The 17,899-nt window shown below is 36.2% G+C and overlaps 2 protein-coding genes across 2 annotated transcripts in view; both read right to left on the bottom strand.

Moving 5' to 3' along the window:
• LOC134537282 (uncharacterized) overlaps nucleotides 1-3,879 on the bottom strand; it is a 149,671-nt gene extending 145,792 nt beyond the window's left edge. The window contains exon 1 of the mRNA XM_063377556.1: nucleotides 3,844-3,879. Within this exon, the coding sequence (XP_063233626.1) occupies nucleotides 3,844-3,879 (36 nt within the window). The remainder of the gene's footprint in view (nucleotides 1-3,843) is intronic.
• A 1,093-nt stretch (nucleotides 3,880-4,972) lies between these two features.
• LOC134537759 (brachyurin-like) lies at nucleotides 4,973-17,266 on the bottom strand. The gene is made up of 7 exons (XM_063378536.1): nucleotides 17,217-17,266; nucleotides 16,056-16,137; nucleotides 13,361-13,523; nucleotides 12,190-12,356; nucleotides 9,729-9,827; nucleotides 8,310-8,449; nucleotides 4,973-5,639 (listed from the first exon to the last, which is right to left on the bottom strand). The coding sequence occupies exons 1-7, from the start codon at nucleotides 17,259-17,261 to the stop codon at nucleotides 5,460-5,462; spliced, it is 876 nt and encodes a 291-aa protein (XP_063234606.1). The 5' UTR covers nucleotides 17,262-17,266; the 3' UTR covers nucleotides 4,973-5,459.
• Nucleotides 17,267-17,899: the final 633 nt, after the last annotated feature.

The raw sequence follows: 17,899 nt of genomic DNA, 5'->3' as shown, positions 1-17,899 counted from the left end.
GCATGGCAACGCTGCACTCACGCGCGCCAACGAGCATTGCACTGCGCTCTGTTGGCTCTACTGACAACTATCCTGTAGCCTTGCAGTATACGAGCACACGTTTGTTTTTCGCTTATTCAGCGCTTCTACTGCTCTGATTTAAATTGTTGTCACGCCAAAGTCCTTAATTAAGATACACATTTATCTTAATAAATACATCAAAACGCTTTAAAAAGAAGTATATTTACAAGTAAATTTTCATATCACATAATAAAAAATCTTTTACAAAAAAATTATCAATGTGATCATTAGTTTATCTAGACGATGGTGAAATTACTGAAGATATGTTAGAAATTAAACTCACTTTTCGTTTTAATTGCACGAAGATACTGTTAATACTGAAGGAACTAAAATTTTAAAATGGTCTGATTCTAAAAGTATTTTAAAATTTTATTTAAAAATTGTATTGCGTCCAACGATAGCGCATAAAAAAGGTTGGACTTTTCTCTTTAATATGTGGAATTTTATATCTCTATAACTTAAATAATTTTAGCTCAAATTTTGATAACGTAACCCACAAATTACATAAATCGTGAACCATGGCCTTTTAATGTTAAAATATTGTAGTTATTTATAGTTTCTATTGAATTGAAACAAAATAATATATTTTACTATCAAAGGACGGTATTCATTCTCCTTTACTTAAATCCGTGTCATCTATGGAGTAGGTATTGATAATTAAAGATAAATGAAATTTAAAAAAAAATTCTCCTATTAACAAACACGAAAAATACGTTATTAAAACCAGCCTACAAAAATCACTTATATTAGTTATAATCATGTTATTAGGCCTAAGTACTACTTTTACGCATTAAATTAAGAATAATAGAGTTATTAAAATGGTATTATGGTCGAAGAGAAGCTTATTACATAAAAATATAAAATCGATGTCTCATATGATAGAATATAACAAATACTTACCTAATAATAATCGAAACGATATGATAGTCAACTTTGTGTCTTTTGCGCTACCTATCGGTTGCAATAAGAACTGTTGCTAGTTCGTTTCAGAAATATCCCGCGATAGGACGCAAAAGCGCTCTGTCGATGCAGAGTATTGACGATTCGGTTTGTCTATTTTCTGCTTTTAACAAGAAGAGAATGTAAAATAAAAGAAAATTTAAAAAATGTGATGTTGTGTTACTGAAAAAAAAAATATCTATATTTTTTTAGGTAACACGACAATTTTTACCCTAAAACATATCAAAAATATTCTAAAATTTAAAGGGAAAAAAAAAGACTGTCTCAGGTTAATAAATTATATATAATTTAATATTCTGTATTTTTTTTTTAATATTGTGCACAAATCAACCAAAGCGTTATCCCTTTTACTTATAGGTACGTGATCGTTAAAAAAATTCGCTTTAGCCCAAGATATCAGATAATATTAAGATTGTTAAAAGTAAATTCCAACGAGTTTGATGTAAGAAAGTTTTAAATTTGAATCTCTATTTTTACGGCAATAGTTGGCCTTATTAAAAATCGTTTCCAACAAAAGTTTTAAATAATTTTTAGAATTTTTACAATAAATTCTAGCGAATTTAATAGCATACCTACTAAAGTGTTATGATTTGTTTTATTTCAACCCTTGATATTTCCAACTCTTGCAGGAGGTAATGGTTAATTACATAAAATTTTAATTTTGACAACAGTTTTAGGTAATATTAAGAGGGTTTTATTGCAAATTAGAACGGATTTGATAGTGTACATTATTGTTGTGCCCACTAACGGAGTTAGGAATTTTTATTTGCCCTAGCAGTATTTGTTGATTGTTTCCAAAATTGTTTCAGACAAAAGTTTAAGATAATTTTATACAGTACACAAACAATTGTAACGGATTTGATGTGTTATTAGAAAGGGGGTTTATTAATTATTTTATCCTTCAACCCCTGTTATTTTTCTACCCCTTTGCACATTAATGGTTGGTAGTATAAAAATAATTTTAAGCAAAATTTTTTTTTTTTTTTTTTTTTTTTTTAGAATTGACAATATATAGGAACGGATTTAATAGTTCTCCATGATACAAAAATTAAGATTTTTTATTTCAAACCTTGATTTTTCAACGCCTTGCAAGAATGGTTTGTCTTATCAATTTTGTTTTTTCAGACAGAAGTTTAAAACAAAAAATTTAAGACATACAAACAATTTGAACGGATTCAAGGTATGTATACTAAAGAAGTTATGATTTTTGTCCCCGAACCCTTTTTTTTTTTCACCTCTTGTTGTTATGGTTGGTCCCATCAAAAAACATATTTTCATATTGTGAAAATAAAAACGATTTTTCTTTTATTTCCTCTCTATAAAACCTACCCTATTTCAACCCAATTTTGTCCATTAACTAAATCGACCGAGCTTTCCCTTCACTATATTTCATGTGCTCAGTTTAGAAGTGATTTGTGCCATGGACCATGAAACAAAAAATTATATTAAAATGTACCGGAAGTCGCACCACAGTAACAGTTACAATAGGTAGTATTTCTTCGTAATCTGCCTAATATGAACATTGATACCCAGGCGATCCAATCTTAATGTGGACGTAAATACGTGGTACAACATTAAGATTTTATTTATCAAAATATTTTATGAAAATAACCAGTTAGTTTCACTTTTCCATTAAAACTATACTTATCTAGATCATTTTTTTTTTTTTTTTAACACAAGTGGATTCTTTGCCGGTTTAGCTTGGCGAAACGTGTGAACCAGTGTCCCAAGCATTGCCACGCACAAACAAGATCGTAAAAGGTCATTGCAGTCGAATTCGACCCTAGATTATAATGCATTATAAATGTAGGTGAGAATGAATTAAGACGCGTTTATTCATGTTATAACTTAATTAAATCAATTCAGTTTAGTGTTATCATTAATTTTCCTGTAATTACTAGAAAGGAAATTGTTTTCCTGCCTAAAGAGGTCAAAATCAAGTATTTAATTAGCTATAAGGCCTGACAGTATAGAAGTTCTGCTTTAAATTTTATTGGCATTATAGTCTGATTAGTCTACCTTATGATGGTAGCTGCAATGACTGCCGAAACGTCGCAAGACAATTACCTGACACGGCCTGCACCCAGAAGCCAAGAAAATGCAATTAAGTTTTAGGAAATTACTATAGCGATCACTGTGAATCGTTTACGTGATCCGTCTCCGTTTCCAAGTCATTGTATATTGGGTCTAATGTTAAACATAAAAATTTTTTTTACTTCAAAACATATTTTATGTGGCAAAGTTAAGTCTACCACTCAACTACACCTTAGTATTTGTTTTATTTTTAAACACTTACGCTAAATAATTACAATATCAAGAAGTACCTAAATTGTTTTTTTATTTAACTACCCTAATAAACATTTTCTCTTTGAAATGCATTTCGTTAACAGTTCTGTAATCCGTTTATTTGATTCATCTTCGAATTCTTACATTGATATAATTACAATACGAATAATTTAATAAATTATTCTTACGTATCTTTAAAATAACCTCATATCCATGTGCTCTTAGAAATGCACCTCTTAAATAGCTCGTCTATCTATTGACAAAGTGTGAGAAAAATTAATTTAAACGCAGAAAGCTTGAACGAAAAAATTCAAATTATGGGGCTTATTGGCTGCAAACGTTTTTACAATGTCCTTAAATGACAGCTAAACTAAATTGTTTATATGATGCTCATGTTGGTTAGCCGTTGTCTTGTTAAGTTTCTGAGGTAAATTTGCTATAACTACGTTCATTTGAGGCGGCTGAGACGGGTTAAGTGAGAATTATCAATGCTGTCGTTATGTTATGGTACGTGTCTTTAAGTCCGTTCTTACATACCAATGGCAAAAGATCTCCTGGTGTAGCTGTTTTCATTTTATGGCTTAAATCCAAAGAATGACACTTCAAACATTCCACTTCAATCACCTGCTCGTTCCTTGCTCATTTCTTTATTTGTATTAGCTAAATAAAGTTCCTTGTTCTTTAATTATTCTCTATTATGTGACCATTTGTTTAGTCACGAGACGTTTACTGTTGAAATTCTACATTGGAAAACATTAAGGAAATTGGGAAAACACATAACCTTACCTGTTGTTACCATGTGGACATTAACGTCTTGAGACATCATAAGTCATAGACAGGCTACTGCTGGGTGCAGGCAAACTCCAACCAAAATTCAGAGGGTTCCTTCTAAACCATCTTCAACTCAGGGGTACCAACTGAGATCTTATTAAGAAAAAGAATACTACCGGAAGACTCACATGTGTATCGATTGTTTGGATTACAAAGAACCTTCTAGAACATTCTATTATAGTCTCAGATTTTCTGTTTCTTCTCAGACAAGTGAGATGTATAGTTGGGGAAAGGAGAGGGGGAAGGGGGAGAGAAATTAGGGTGTATAAGATGGGGATTTGGAATATGAATATCTTTAATCTCGGGTTGGGTGTCACTTCGGCACCGCTTAAAGCTCGTAAACTATGAAACCTACAGTGTTGAAGTAAATATATCTTAGTAGAGCAGACTTTGCTTGTGGTCGTTACGTATGACTCACACGGTTACCACTTGCAGTGATGACGTAATGGGCGTTTTGGTGGGGAGCGTCCTACTGAAGTCAATGAGAGCTGTGACTCCGAAAATAATTGACCATTTGTGTGGTTGTGGAATAACTATAAAGTTTCTAACTTTGGCTTTGAAGCCATATCGCAAAATGCCTAAGCGTAAAAAAGGGTTACGTTGGAGAAAATAAATAAAAACAAGCAAAATCACCAGAGTAGAAGCAAATTGAAGATGCAGAGAAGTATGGACATGCTCTCTGGTGATTCTGAGCTCAATGTGGAGTCAGTGGTTGTGAACGATGGGTTGAGTAGCGGTGTTTGGTCTCGCAATTTTTCTTGGCGTGCGGCAACCCGACCGTCGAGTAAGACGTTCATCGAATTTACGTAAAAATAAATAAATCAACCAACGACAATTCTGTTTAAATTGTTTCATTTATTTCATACAAATCATTTCCCATTCAGCTATAGATGGAAATTTCATGAAACAAAAACTCCTGGCGGCTGTGTTTCAAAATACAAACCTACCCAGAATTATTTTGCCGGTCTCCGGGTAGAAGGTAACAAGTCAAGAATTCACTTTTTTGCAGGAGAAACAAAGAAAAATCTTAGATAAAAAATTGAATTTAAATACTTAAATTTTTTCTTGTATTATTCTTTTATTTACCAACATATTTACCAACATAGTTGCTAATGATTAAAAATGCATTACATGTTTTAAGTATACTTAAGAGTTTGAGTGACTTGTTGACCGAAAATCACCGAAATGTGACTTGTTATATTTTACCCGGAGACCGTTTATTTATTTTACGTAGCGCAGGTTTTTTTTTTTTGTTGTTGTTGTTGGTGTTCTGGGCGAGCACGGGTGACCCCTGGGGAGGTGGTGGGAGGGTAGGGGGGTCGTCATCGCGGACCCAGCGCCACGCCGGTGTTGGCGGAGATCCAGGACAGGTAGCTGGTGACCCGCACGTAGGCCGTCGGCAGGCCCGCGGGACAGTTGTGCGCGCCGAAGGACATCAGGCCGACCAGCACGTACTGGGAGTCGTCGTCGGCGACCACCAGCGGACCGCCGCTGTCGCCGTGCTGCGGGGGGCGGGGGGACAGACACACATACCTCGTTTAGGGTAAAATTTCAATCCGGATTGAACCTGGAGTAGAGTGAGGAATCTAGATTGAAATTTTACTTAAAACACTTTGTTGTGGACTGAAGTAGGAGTGAAGTGAGATAATCCACTCCACTTGTTGAGGTGGACTCGACTGAAGAATCCGGATTGAGAGTTTACTTTAAACACGGACTGGAGTGGAAAGAAAATCACGCACGAGCAAGCCGCCGCCATATTGCATGGTTTGTTATTGGTCTCGTTGCATTTCAGGCATAATTTGTGAAAATGGCCAAAAAAAGAGCAGAGGAATGTGTGGACAGAGATGGAAGTAGAGTTATTGTTCGACGTAATGATTGAAAAACATATTTTAAGATTGCTGGACGGAAAAAAAAAGTTAGATCGCACCACAACATTTTCAGTCCATGTTGACTCCAACTTCGATCTTGTTTAAATTTCAATCTGGATTGTGATATTTACATAAACGCATTTCGTCAGTCTATGTTCGTTACACATTCACTCCGAGTTCACTCCACTCCAGGTTCAATCTGGATTGAAATTTTACCCTAAACGAGGTAACAGATGACCCGAGCTTCAGGCGCGGGAAGCCTTAATTTCACAGACGAGAGAGTCACACCCGGTATTTTCGTGCTGTCATCATTTGTGGGTTTTTTTCCGTTCTGTTAGTCCATTTTTCTTTGTTTTTCTTTGTCAGTTGACAATATTCCTGTTGTGGAGTATTGTGTGGCGTTAAATCCTGACAACAGCAATTTTTTTTGCTTAATTTGTGTTTTTTTGTCATTTGCGTTTTTTTGTTTGTAGTTTTCTTCTACAGACATACATGTGCTAAGCAATGGCGTATGTCCAAAAAGCTTACATCAAGTCACACCCGAAGTTCCCCGAAGTTCATGCTCGCTTATTTTTTTCTCCGTTCTATCTCATTGTATAAACCGGTGTGGCATTAAATTTTGCGGTCGATTAGGATAGGTTAGCTACATTATAAACACTTTTAAAACACTGTGGATGGTTTGTTATATTAGGTAAGTATAGCTACATTAAAAATACTGTAACATCATTTTATGGTTGCTTAGCAAATAACTTTTTAATATGTAGCTATCCAGGGCTAGGAAACCGTTTAGGCTACATGATTTGACAGTATCTTTAATGTAGCTATCCTAACCAAAATCAACCGTCCGCAATATTTTAAAGTATTTATAATGTAGCTAACCTAACTTAATTGACCATTAGTTATCATGAGTTACAATGAACAAAAAAAACCGAAGATGCACGATCGGGCGTTTGGCTCTCTCGTCTGTGAAAAGAAGGCTTCCCTTCAGGCGCGGCCGAGGGGTTGGAACATTGAACAATTAGGGCAATGCCGAAAATAATACGGTAAAAAAACAAAAATAATAAAATAAAAATACATTTTAAAACCTTTTACTTTCATAATCATCCTGAAATCAAAATGTCAGGTTCTTAAAAGGTTGTGAAACATTTAAATATCACTGACCAACTTAAGCCAACTTTTTTTCTTCTTCACGATTTCACAGTATTTCACATATCACTGAAAGTATACGTTTTCGTGCAGATAAAACAAACCTATTTCAGAGATTTTAATTTGTGAATTCAAATAATGAATATAATTTTTTTTCTTGCAGATGACATAGGTATAATTGTTTGCACAGCAGGTGAACAACCAATCATTATTTGTATTCGTTTTCTACTGGGCGGAAAGAAGACGGTAAGGTAACATTAACACTCTAATAATAAATTATTTCTCTGCAATAGTAGGTGCTTATCTGGCCACATCAAATTTATACATTACGGGGGGGGGGGGGGGGGGGGGGGGGGACAAGTATTTTTTACCGCACTCATTAGGTACTATGTTTTGTAGTCGTTACCATTGTGCGAAATTTTTGTTTTCGTACCTAGTTTTTCGGGCATAGTCCCTGAACTGAAAAACCATTTTTTTTTTCAAATAGACTTCTTCATTAAAAATATATTTATTTAGAAAACATATAATTTGTTGGTTTATGGTCACTAAAATCACTGTTATTTTGCAGAATTAATTCCAGTGTGATACATTATATGTGGGCTATAGATGGAAAACCTTTTTCTTATTCAATAATGAGCAAAATAGTTTCACGGACTAGAAATGGAGAAGTTTATTCGAAAAAATTAATAATTACTATAAATCCCTTAGTATTAAAAGTATTGCACCCGTTTAATGTTATTATGCTTAGGACTATCTTGACCATGAATACAATTTAAAATATTGGTATTTATTTTTTTAAGTAAACTAAAAAAAACACTAGTTTTAAGGCAAAGGAAATCTTTCAAAGTTCTACTAGATTTACCCAGATATGGAATAGTGAAAGAATATATGAAGGGAATTTTTTTTTTTCATTGGCAATACACGAGTATAAAATTTCTAAAGCTCTAGCTCCTTTCCTGGTCGGCCATGATTATTTTCATTTTCCATTTGTTTCCCAAAATTACTCCAGGCAAATGCTGGAATGGTTCATAGGCCATGGGGATTCATTTCTCAACATCCGTGGCAAGTAATGTGTGTTACTTTCTAAAACAATCCCGCTCTAAGCAAAGGGGTAAGGACAAATTTAAAAAAATGACTAGGAAATAAATATATACTTACATCGCACGGGGTTTGGCCATTTAATCCTACTGAACATATGTTCGAAGATTGGATGTAGGTGTTGAAAGTTTGTGTGCATACAGCATTGCTGATGACTTGCACTTCAGCTTGAAGGAGAACGTCTGAGGCAGCCTGGCTACCTGTGCGAATTACAAATTTGTAACAAGATCACAGACAAGTGTAATTTTATAAGTGAAATATAATAAATGCAACAAATAAATACAAAATATAATGATACGTCTAGAATTATAAAACTGGTTTGCTTCAGTATTTAACTTTAGTATTGTTTGTTTAAATAGTTCCCTAATTAAGTGGCTTCCTTTCTGATAGGTTATTTTAGGAAGATAATAGTTGTGTCACTGATTTAACTAATTGTGAGTTATCCAAAAATTTCCCTTATTTTTTATTTTATTTTGTAAGGTAAGCGTTCTTATTTAAAGGATTCATGATTTGCGTTTAGTGATTACCATTGTTTGTGATTTCACGATAAGCTTATAGTAATGTAAAAAAAATTAGATAATAAAGAAAGATGAAAAAATTAACTAAAAGTGATTTATAAATCATCCATATTCAGCAAGATCAACCATATTGACTGAAACCTAATTTTAAAATTAAATTAAATGTTTTGTTCTAATAGTCTTTCAACTATGTTTTAATAGCTGTAAAGTGCAACATTTCATAACTAAGTCCGACAATTCCGACTAATAAAATTACACCTGTTTTTGGGTGAAATACAATACCCGGAACATTCATTAATAGTAAAAAAATTACAACAAAAGAAAGTTGAAAAGGGTTGTTTGATAGTCACCATGAGAAAATATAAGCGGATTCTTCAAAGAGAATATGAAAAATTTTAACAAATTCAGAAAATCCATTTAGTTTCAATAAAAAGTAAAAATATCATTACCTTTTTTAAATTAATGCTGGCCTTCATTATAACTAGGCAATACATTTAAGATCACTTAATAAGAATAAATTTTAGCTTTCCGCACAGAATGATAAAAATAACATTTTAGAAAAAGATTCAAAAAACCTAACTAAAACCACTTTGTGAAGTTCTATTAACAAAAACTTAGGTAATTAACTCTGCGGATACACTTGCGATATCCTGATCTGGTATTGCATAACTACTATTAAAATTTATATCAAAGTTTATGCAACAAGTATCAAACACGTTTTAACTATAATATTTGTGCGCAAAGTCGACTAAAACTTCAGTAAATGATTTCAAGAAGTGTAAATGAAGTTAGCAAGATGTGAACTGTTACCAGCAGCTATCATCAGGCCAATCCTGCAAAATTTCCCAATTTATAAAACTCTTTTAAAATCTCGAAATTCTCTATGAACTATGGCTATATCGAGCGCTCTCTATAGCAAATAAAAAACTTGAATTAATAATAGTTATAAAAAGTTACTTACTGCTGGATGTTCTTCCATAGCCACTGACGAGAGCAGTAGCTCCTTCGAAAGTAGTTGAAGCTTGTGAGAGAGACGGAAGCTGAACAGCGTCAATGTAATCTGAAAATAAATAAATAAATAAATAAATAAATAGATCGTAAGCTTTCGTGGCCAACTTCACAGACTACAGCGGAAACGATGGTGTCCTATTAAGTTTGTTGTCATTCCTTTTTGCAGTCGTCTTCAAGGACTATTAACTACTGAAGATCCGGTGTTCTGGTACAGAGTTTATGTAGGCGTGATTCGTAAACAAGCTATCTATGTATGATTGCTCTCTGTGGATCAAGGAGGAAAGACTGGCGAACCAGGGTGAAACTGTTTAATAGGCGCTGCAGCCTTGACAGTAGCTAGTTCTTGAATGGTGACCGTTCATAATTATGGCGAAACAAAGAATTTCATCATAACTTCCACGTCCATTGCTTTCAGCCGGTACCCAAAAAAAAAAGCTAAGAAAAAAATAGCACGCAAACGTAATTTTACATAAAAGTTTACAGCCATGAAAAAAGATACTTTTCATGAAATAACTTTCAAGTTACAATACATTTTTTGATGTGTAAACATTTAATCTCTCGGTATACGGCATTTCATAGGAGTAATTTCGTGGAAATGGAATGAATGTCTACTAACGGAAATGTGGAACAAAGATGGTGGACCCACACATAGAAATATAGGCCTAAACGCGTATATAGTCACTTACCTAAGCATTAAAGTACATACCAAACATATTTCTATGCCAAATAAAACTATATACTAGTGAAAATACCCTGGAATATATCTGGTAAACTAAAATAGTCATAGTAAAAATGAATCTCAAGTATTAAAATACCCACTGAATCTGGCATTACAATGATTAATTATAAAACATATTCTTGTATTGACGGAACTGCGGTGGAGTGCGTGCTTGTTAACCACAATGGACAAGGTTCAAATCCCGTTACTGGCATTATTTTTTTAATAAAACAGTATAGCTCAATAAAGTTAAGTTATTTGGCCCCCATTTTTGGATTCACAACAGACTTACATTCCCTGACAATTTGAATGACGACATTTGTCGATCCCCACACGAATTGTCTGTTGTGACGTCACTGTTAAAATTTTTCCCTCGCCGAATCCTCCCGCTATTTTAACGGATCTCTGCCAAGAGAGCCCGAGCAAGAACGGCGTATGACATGCCATTTCCAGGAATGCAAAACCGGGCGAAGGAAATTGTATAAAACCTATAGTTATAGTCCATGATTGGGCTCTTTTGACCACCTGGTAATCGTGCTCCTACGATGGGATCCAAGTCAGAAAACAAGGAAGTAAATTATTTTAGATTCATTTAGTGAGTACTTTTTATTTTTTCTCTCAGGTTATTGAATGGTGTTTTTATTTTGCTTTCGTTTATATGGCACCATTGAATCTCTTCCATGAAAAAGGTTGGATTTCAAATAATGCCTCCTTTCTGTTTGTACCTTGTATTTCCTGCACAGGTGATATTTTATGGCCACGTTACTAATCCGTCTGAGAAACCAGCCACTGTTGTTAATTAAAAAAAAATTACTAACAACTTGTTTGAAATATATTTTGCGCTGTTTATTAAGAATATGACTTGAATTTATATTTCCATGTCAATTGGTTTGTTTCAAAATACGTTTTTTTTTTCTTTTCAATATTTATTTCCATAAGTAATTTTTTTTACATTCTACACCTTGGGTAAACTATGAGACGTAAAGGAATAATTTCTTTTCGCTCAAACGCGGGAGAAAAATTCGTAGAACATGAAATAATTTGCCTTACAGTGACGCAATGTGTCCTTTTTTGTTATTTTTGCTCACAGGTTATTTAGTTGTCCTTTCTATTTTTTGTGCGCTGCTCTAAAAGGTTATAAAATTGGGAAGGAGGAAGGGGGAGGGGGGATAAAAACATAAATGAGCGATGACGTTGGTTTCGTAACAAAGCTGAGCTTTGCCGATGGAATGGAACCCGAGGTGAAGTTGAAAACTCCTGCCGCGATCCGCGCAGAGAAGTCAGAGGGAAGATTCCTCTGCCATCAATTTTAAATGTTCGAGTAGATAACATTTCCACACATTACAGTTTTTTCCTTTGATTTATTTCGTTAGAATTCATGCATTTAATCATTGAAATTCGTTTCTATTAAACTACATTTATTTAGTTATAAATGGGTCCTTTTGATGCTTTTTAATGTAATTTTACTTCATTACATTTATTTAACTACATTCAGCTACGAATAATTCAATTTATATTGTATTGAGTGATTTTGTTTGATGTATTAGGTTTCCGACTCATTCCGATATGTGTGCGTTTATTTCATTTCCGTTTGTATCGTTCCTAGATATTTCGGTTATTTCACATTAATGTGTTCGAGTAGATGACATTTCCCACACATATCTCAGTTCTTTCCCTCTGCCATCTCGCTCACCCGTGAAGTCGACGAGTGTCTGCAGCCTCAGCGCCCCGATGTCGTTGGCGTACGTCTTGGCGTTGAAGCTGGCGTGGACGATGGCCTCCTTGGCGTACTCCGTCACTGCGTTGGCCTGGCCGGCGGTGCGACTCGTCGCTCCTAGCGTCACCGCGAACGACCTTGAGCTGCAACCCGTGAGGTAGGGGGGGGGGGACATGTGAGCGAGTCTCCATAACTTACCAGACATGTGTAACATCTGACCTCAGTAACCAGAAAATTCAATATTTCTTACGGTGCAAATTACCCATATAATACGAAACGGACACTAAATTTAACGTAGAAATATTTTTGACGTGACAACGTCTAATAAATCAATGAACGCCGGCTGCACGCACTAAAAATTGTCCCGTTGCGCACATTGTTCTGTTACGCTGTGTCCCGTTACGCTCATTGTTCCGTTACGTTGTGTCCCGTTACGCTGTCGGCGAGTGCAGTAATAATAAGTTATGTTACAATTGACTAAAAAGTTATGGTGATTCATATAATTGATGATAGATATTTGATTACAGTTTATTTATATGAAAATTTGTTCATAATTATATTTAAACTTTATAGCTAAACGCCAGTTTTTAAAATTTATTACAAGTAATCTACACGTAAACTGTTCCGTCGACTGTTTATAAAGTGAAGTGAAAAGTTAAAGTGGTTTTCATTGCTTATTACAACAACAATTTCGGCAATAAAGGTTAATTATTCTTGGATTTTAAAAATCCGATTACTAGTATAATTTCAAGTATTTATTCTTTTATTATTATAAAAATAAAAAATGATTCAATTTTATTCATAAAAGTATGCAATCATTTCATCAATGTTTTTATTATGACGTTGTCACGTTAAACTATCACGCGTAAACCGACTTTACAGACAACCAATTTAAAAAAAAAAATCGAGCGTTATAAATATATGCGAAAATTGTGTTTTCAAACAAAATTTCTTGAAGCGAATAATTATTTTTTTTCCCTTCCTGTTATAAAATACAATTTTTCCCGCAACATGAATGTTTTGTTAAAGAATATTCACCTTCCCCCCCCCCCCCCGCCAACCCCCCCCCCCCCCCTTCCGGATCCGCCTCAGTGTAGGCGTCCATGCAGGCTGGATTGGTTCGCAGAGCCGCTAGAAGGCCGCTCACCCGTCCAGGCAGTGGGCCGTGGTCAGCACCCAGTCGCTGGACACCAGCGCGCCGCTGCACACGCTGGACCCGTCCATCACGAGCAGCGCCTGCCAGGGGATCTGCCCCTGGGCCACCGCCGCGCCCCCCACGATGCGAGGCGCCGGCGCCACGACGCCTTCTCCTGCCACACAAGGAGGGCAAACATCCCTGAAGCCGAGGCTGTGTCCACGATGGTAGCTGCGCCAGGTGGCCACACAGGATAGGCTAGTTCGCTATGTTCGCAGCGCCAGGTGACCACACAGGAAAGTCTAGTTCTCGGTGTTCGCTGCGCCAGGTGACCACACAGGATGGTTTAGTTCGCGATGTTCGCGGCGCCAGATGGCCACACAGGATAGTCTAGTTCGGGATGTTAGCTGCGCCAGGTGGCCACACAGGAAAGTCTAGTTCGTGATGTTAGCTGAGCCATGTGGCCACACAGGATAGTCTAGTTCGGAATGTTAGCTGCGCCATGTGGCCATACAGGATAGTCTAGTTCTCGATGTTCGCCGCGCCAGGTGGCCACACAGGAAAGTCTAGTTCGGAATGTTAGCTGCGCCATGTGGCCACACAGGATAGTCTAGTTCTCGATGTTCACCGCGCCAGGTGGCCACACAGTGTAGTCTAGTTCTCGATGTTCACCGCGCCAGGTGGCCACACAGTGTAGTCTAGTTCTCGATGTTCACCGCGCCAGGTGGCCACACAGGACAGTCTAGTTCTCGATGTTCGCCGCGCCAGGTGGCCAAACAGGACAGTCTAGTTCTCGATGTTCGCCGCGCCAGGTGGCCAAACAGGACAGTCTAGTTCTCGATGTTCGCCGCGCCAAGTGGCCACACAGTGTAGTCTAGTTCTCGATGTTCACCGCGCCAGGTGGCCACACAGGACAGTCTAGTTCTCGATGTTCGCCGCGCCAGGTGGCCAAACAGGACAGTCTAGTTCTCGATGTTCGCCGCGCCAGGTGGCCACACAGTGTAGTCTAGTTCTCGATGTTCACCGCGCCAGGTGGCCACACAGGACAGTCTAGTTCTCGATGTTCGCCGCGCCAGGTGGCCACACAGGACAGTCTAGTTCTCGATGTTTACCACGCCAGGTGGATACACAGAACAGTCTAGCTCGCGATGTTCGCGGCGCCAGGTGGCTACACAGGACAGTCTAGTTCGTGATGTTCACCGCGCCAGGTGGCCACACAGGATAGGCTAGTTCTCGATGTTCGCCGCACCAGGTGGCCACACAGGACAGTCTAGTTCTCGATGTTCGCCGCGCCAGGTGGCCACACAGTGTAGTCTAGTTCGCGATGTTTACCACGCCATTGGATACACAGAACAGTCTAGTTCGCGATGTTTGCTGCGCCAGGTGGCTACACAGGACAGTCTAGCTCGCGATGTTTGCTGCGCCAGGGGGCCACACAGGATAGTCTAGTTCGCGATGTTTACCACGCCAGGTGGATACACAGAACAGTCTAGTTCGCAATGTTTACCACGCCAGGTGGATACACAGAACAGTCTAGTTCGCGATGTTTACCACGCCAGGTGGCCACACAGGACAGTCTAGTTCACGAAGTTCGCCGCGCCAGGTGGCCACACTAGTTGTGTGTGTGTGTGTGTGTGCGTGTGTAATAATTTGACAGGAAAAGTCTCGTATTTAATAGTAATGACAAGAAAATTAAATAAGCATTTGAGGTCGAGCTATAATTAATTTTGTAGAATTATTTTAATTCGGGAGAGTCTTCACTAAATTATTTTTCTTTCAATCAAAGAACTATTAGTCATGATAATTATAATTATAATCATGCTACATAAAATTATTGGGAACAAAGTAAAATATAAAATAAAATTGGGTTTGAGTAAATCTCACTATAGTTTAAAATATAAATGTTTTTATGTACAGTTTTTTAAAATTAAAATATTAAATTCTTAAATAATGTTTTTAATTAAAAACTTTATAAAAATGGTTTCTTTACAAACATTGCGTCTTTCGATATAACATAACACTTTCCATTATGCTCGTTTATTGTCAAGCTTTGTTTATGCTATCATTATCCTTCAAATCTTTGCATCAACATGTTTGGTGATGCCATGTGTAATTTACATAGACTTGGGAGAGCGTGAATGCCAAGTATTCCCGACTGTGTGGCAAAGCCAGTGGTCTGATTGCAGCCTCAGGAACGACTCACGTTTTTTTAACACCCAGTCATGACGAGATTGTTATTTGAAGCTCCTCCAAAATTGTGACACAATTGAAATATACCATGAGCACAGTTTACGAATCATGATCCTTAAAAAATGTGAAGCTCCGATCTACGCTTCCAAGTGTTCAAATATTTGGAACAGATATTTTTTTTTAAAGTTGTTCTTTCCTCGAAAATATATATGCTAACAGCAGTCAATTAACAGAGAAAATAATTAGTAATACAAATTTATTTTGATTTAGTGTAACCGTTTGTTATAATTACGGGGCAGGTTCACTTATCTCACATTATTCCCATATATAAACCAAAAACTTAAAATAAAAAAAAATTATTGACTCTTTTTTTATGAAAGATGATAAAATACAGCGAAAATATTGTCTTAATTAATAAAAAATTTATGAAGAAACTTGGCGCGTTGAGCAAATAAGTGAAACTATTACCATTTAACCACACAAAAAAAGTTTTTGTCCCATTGGGAAATTCTCTTACCGTTATCATGGCTTATCGCAGATATAGACGCCAGGTTGCTATTGACGTGCTGCAGACTGGCCCAGCTTTGCACAACTTTGGCCTGCGGACAGGAAACTTACACTTAACCATTTAAACGATAACGCTTGGTCTCATAAGCTGAGCTGGTTATTTCATTTTCTTGTGAGTACCATTCATTGAGGGATTTCGCTGTAAAAGTATTCCGATGCCTCTCTCAAGGATGATTAGTCCCCGCCATCTTCTTTTTTTCTTCTTCAACTTTATGCTATAATTCTAATTTTGAACTATTTATCCCAATTTTTGGCATCTGAAGGCATAAACTAAATCTCCCAGACTTTGTATACCTCGTTGCAAATACATATTTACCAACAGCCTGCAGTCTCTAAGCGCCGTGAGGATATAACTTAGTTATTATTTCACGTGGGTGTCTATAACTAACATGATAATCACACCAGTTCACAAGTGTTGACTTCATCAAGTCTTTTCTGTGAACATTTCAAAATGAAAATGTTTATTTTATGAGGGTAGCTGATTAGACCACTATCAAGTCGATTTTGGTTCGAATCCTGGAGGGTCGTACTTTGATACATGCTCGTGAGAAAATTAGTGTACTTGTTTAAAGGCAGGTTTATTTGCAGGAGATACCTGATTTCTTTATACCATGCATTCCGAAGAAAATCCAAACCTATTTTACTGCTTAGTTGGTATATCAAAACTAAAAAAATTAAAACTGTGGAAACTATTGCAAATTGATAACATTAAACTGTTTTAACGGCTCCATTATTAGTAAGTTTGGAGCCCCTATATAGTTTTCTAGCCAAAAATAGTTTCAACAATTTCACATTCAGTTTAAATAGTGTGGCTTTGTAATTATTTTTCTAGTCTTCAACACCAAGCAAAATAATTTAAATGGAAATAAATTATTTATAATAAAATAATTTTAAATCATATATCAAAAAGATAAGCACGATATTATCAATCCATAGAAAGTATTAAGCAAACACTGTCATTTACCAGAAAGTGTAATTTGTTTCTCAACATCCATAGACATATTTGTTAATAAAATGATACAGAATTACATTTAGTGATTGTTTACTAAGTTAGATTAATTTAAACATGTTCATCAATACAAACATTCATAATTAACGTAAAACAAGATACCTGCGAGGCCACCAGGAAAACTGACAACACCACGAGAACCTTCATCGTGAATAACCGACAAAACAGAATCTAGGTGTCTTATATTTTGGAGAAGCTATGTTGAGTGGTGGTCAGAGTCCGAGATATTCTTATCGTATTTATGTGTTGTTAAGCCCGTACAGCGGTGAATTGAGTTTGTTTCGCAAGAACGAAAAAAAGGAACACCGTTTACCTGCGCGTTCTTTCCTGGTACTTGATTCCCACACATGTTTGAAGCTTATGAACAGAGAATTCAAATGAGAAACTTACTTAAGTTTCTGTGTATTTTATTTCCTTTACTTAATTTTTCCTTCACCATACGCTTTGAAGTTCTAATAATTTTTTCCCCATCGCAACAAGTTTACGAAATGCAGGATGATTTCCTGTCCATGCACAAAAGTACAAATGATACTGTATTTCTTAGAAACTTTTAAGTAATGCACTCGCCCCTATACATGCCCTATACATGAATTATACATGCCCCACCTCATGAGTACATCACTGCCGCTCCTCGAACGTAAAAACAAAATGAATTTTATTTTTAAAATCAAATCGTGAAACAAAAAATCATTCAAACTAAGGTGAACTGATATAAATATAAATTTTAAAATGCCATCTTGTTTTTAAAGACATTCAAAATCGCATTTATTTAATGATCAATATGA

Source organism: Bacillus rossius, chromosome 12 (assembly GCF_032445375.1).
Source record: "Bacillus rossius redtenbacheri isolate Brsri chromosome 12, Brsri_v3, whole genome shotgun sequence".
Taxonomy (NCBI): domain Eukaryota; kingdom Metazoa; phylum Arthropoda; class Insecta; order Phasmatodea; family Bacillidae; genus Bacillus; species Bacillus rossius.
This window is presented reverse-complemented; position numbering and strand designations above follow the sequence as displayed.

Bases quoted from the DNA above. Each gene is read 5' to 3' on its own strand.
- LOC134537759 (XM_063378536.1), bottom strand. From the start codon at position 17,261: ATGAAGGTTCTCGTGGTGTTGTCAGTTTTCCTGGTGGCCTCGCAG. The intron at 16,138-17,216 runs GTATCTTGTTTT...TCCTGTCCGCAG, and splicing joins TTTTCCTGGTGGCCTCGCAG to GCCAAAGTTGTGCAAAGCTG. The intron at 9,828-12,189 runs GTGAGCGAGATG...ATTTATTTTCAG, and splicing joins GACACTCGTCGACTTCACGG to ATTACATTGACGCTGTTCAG.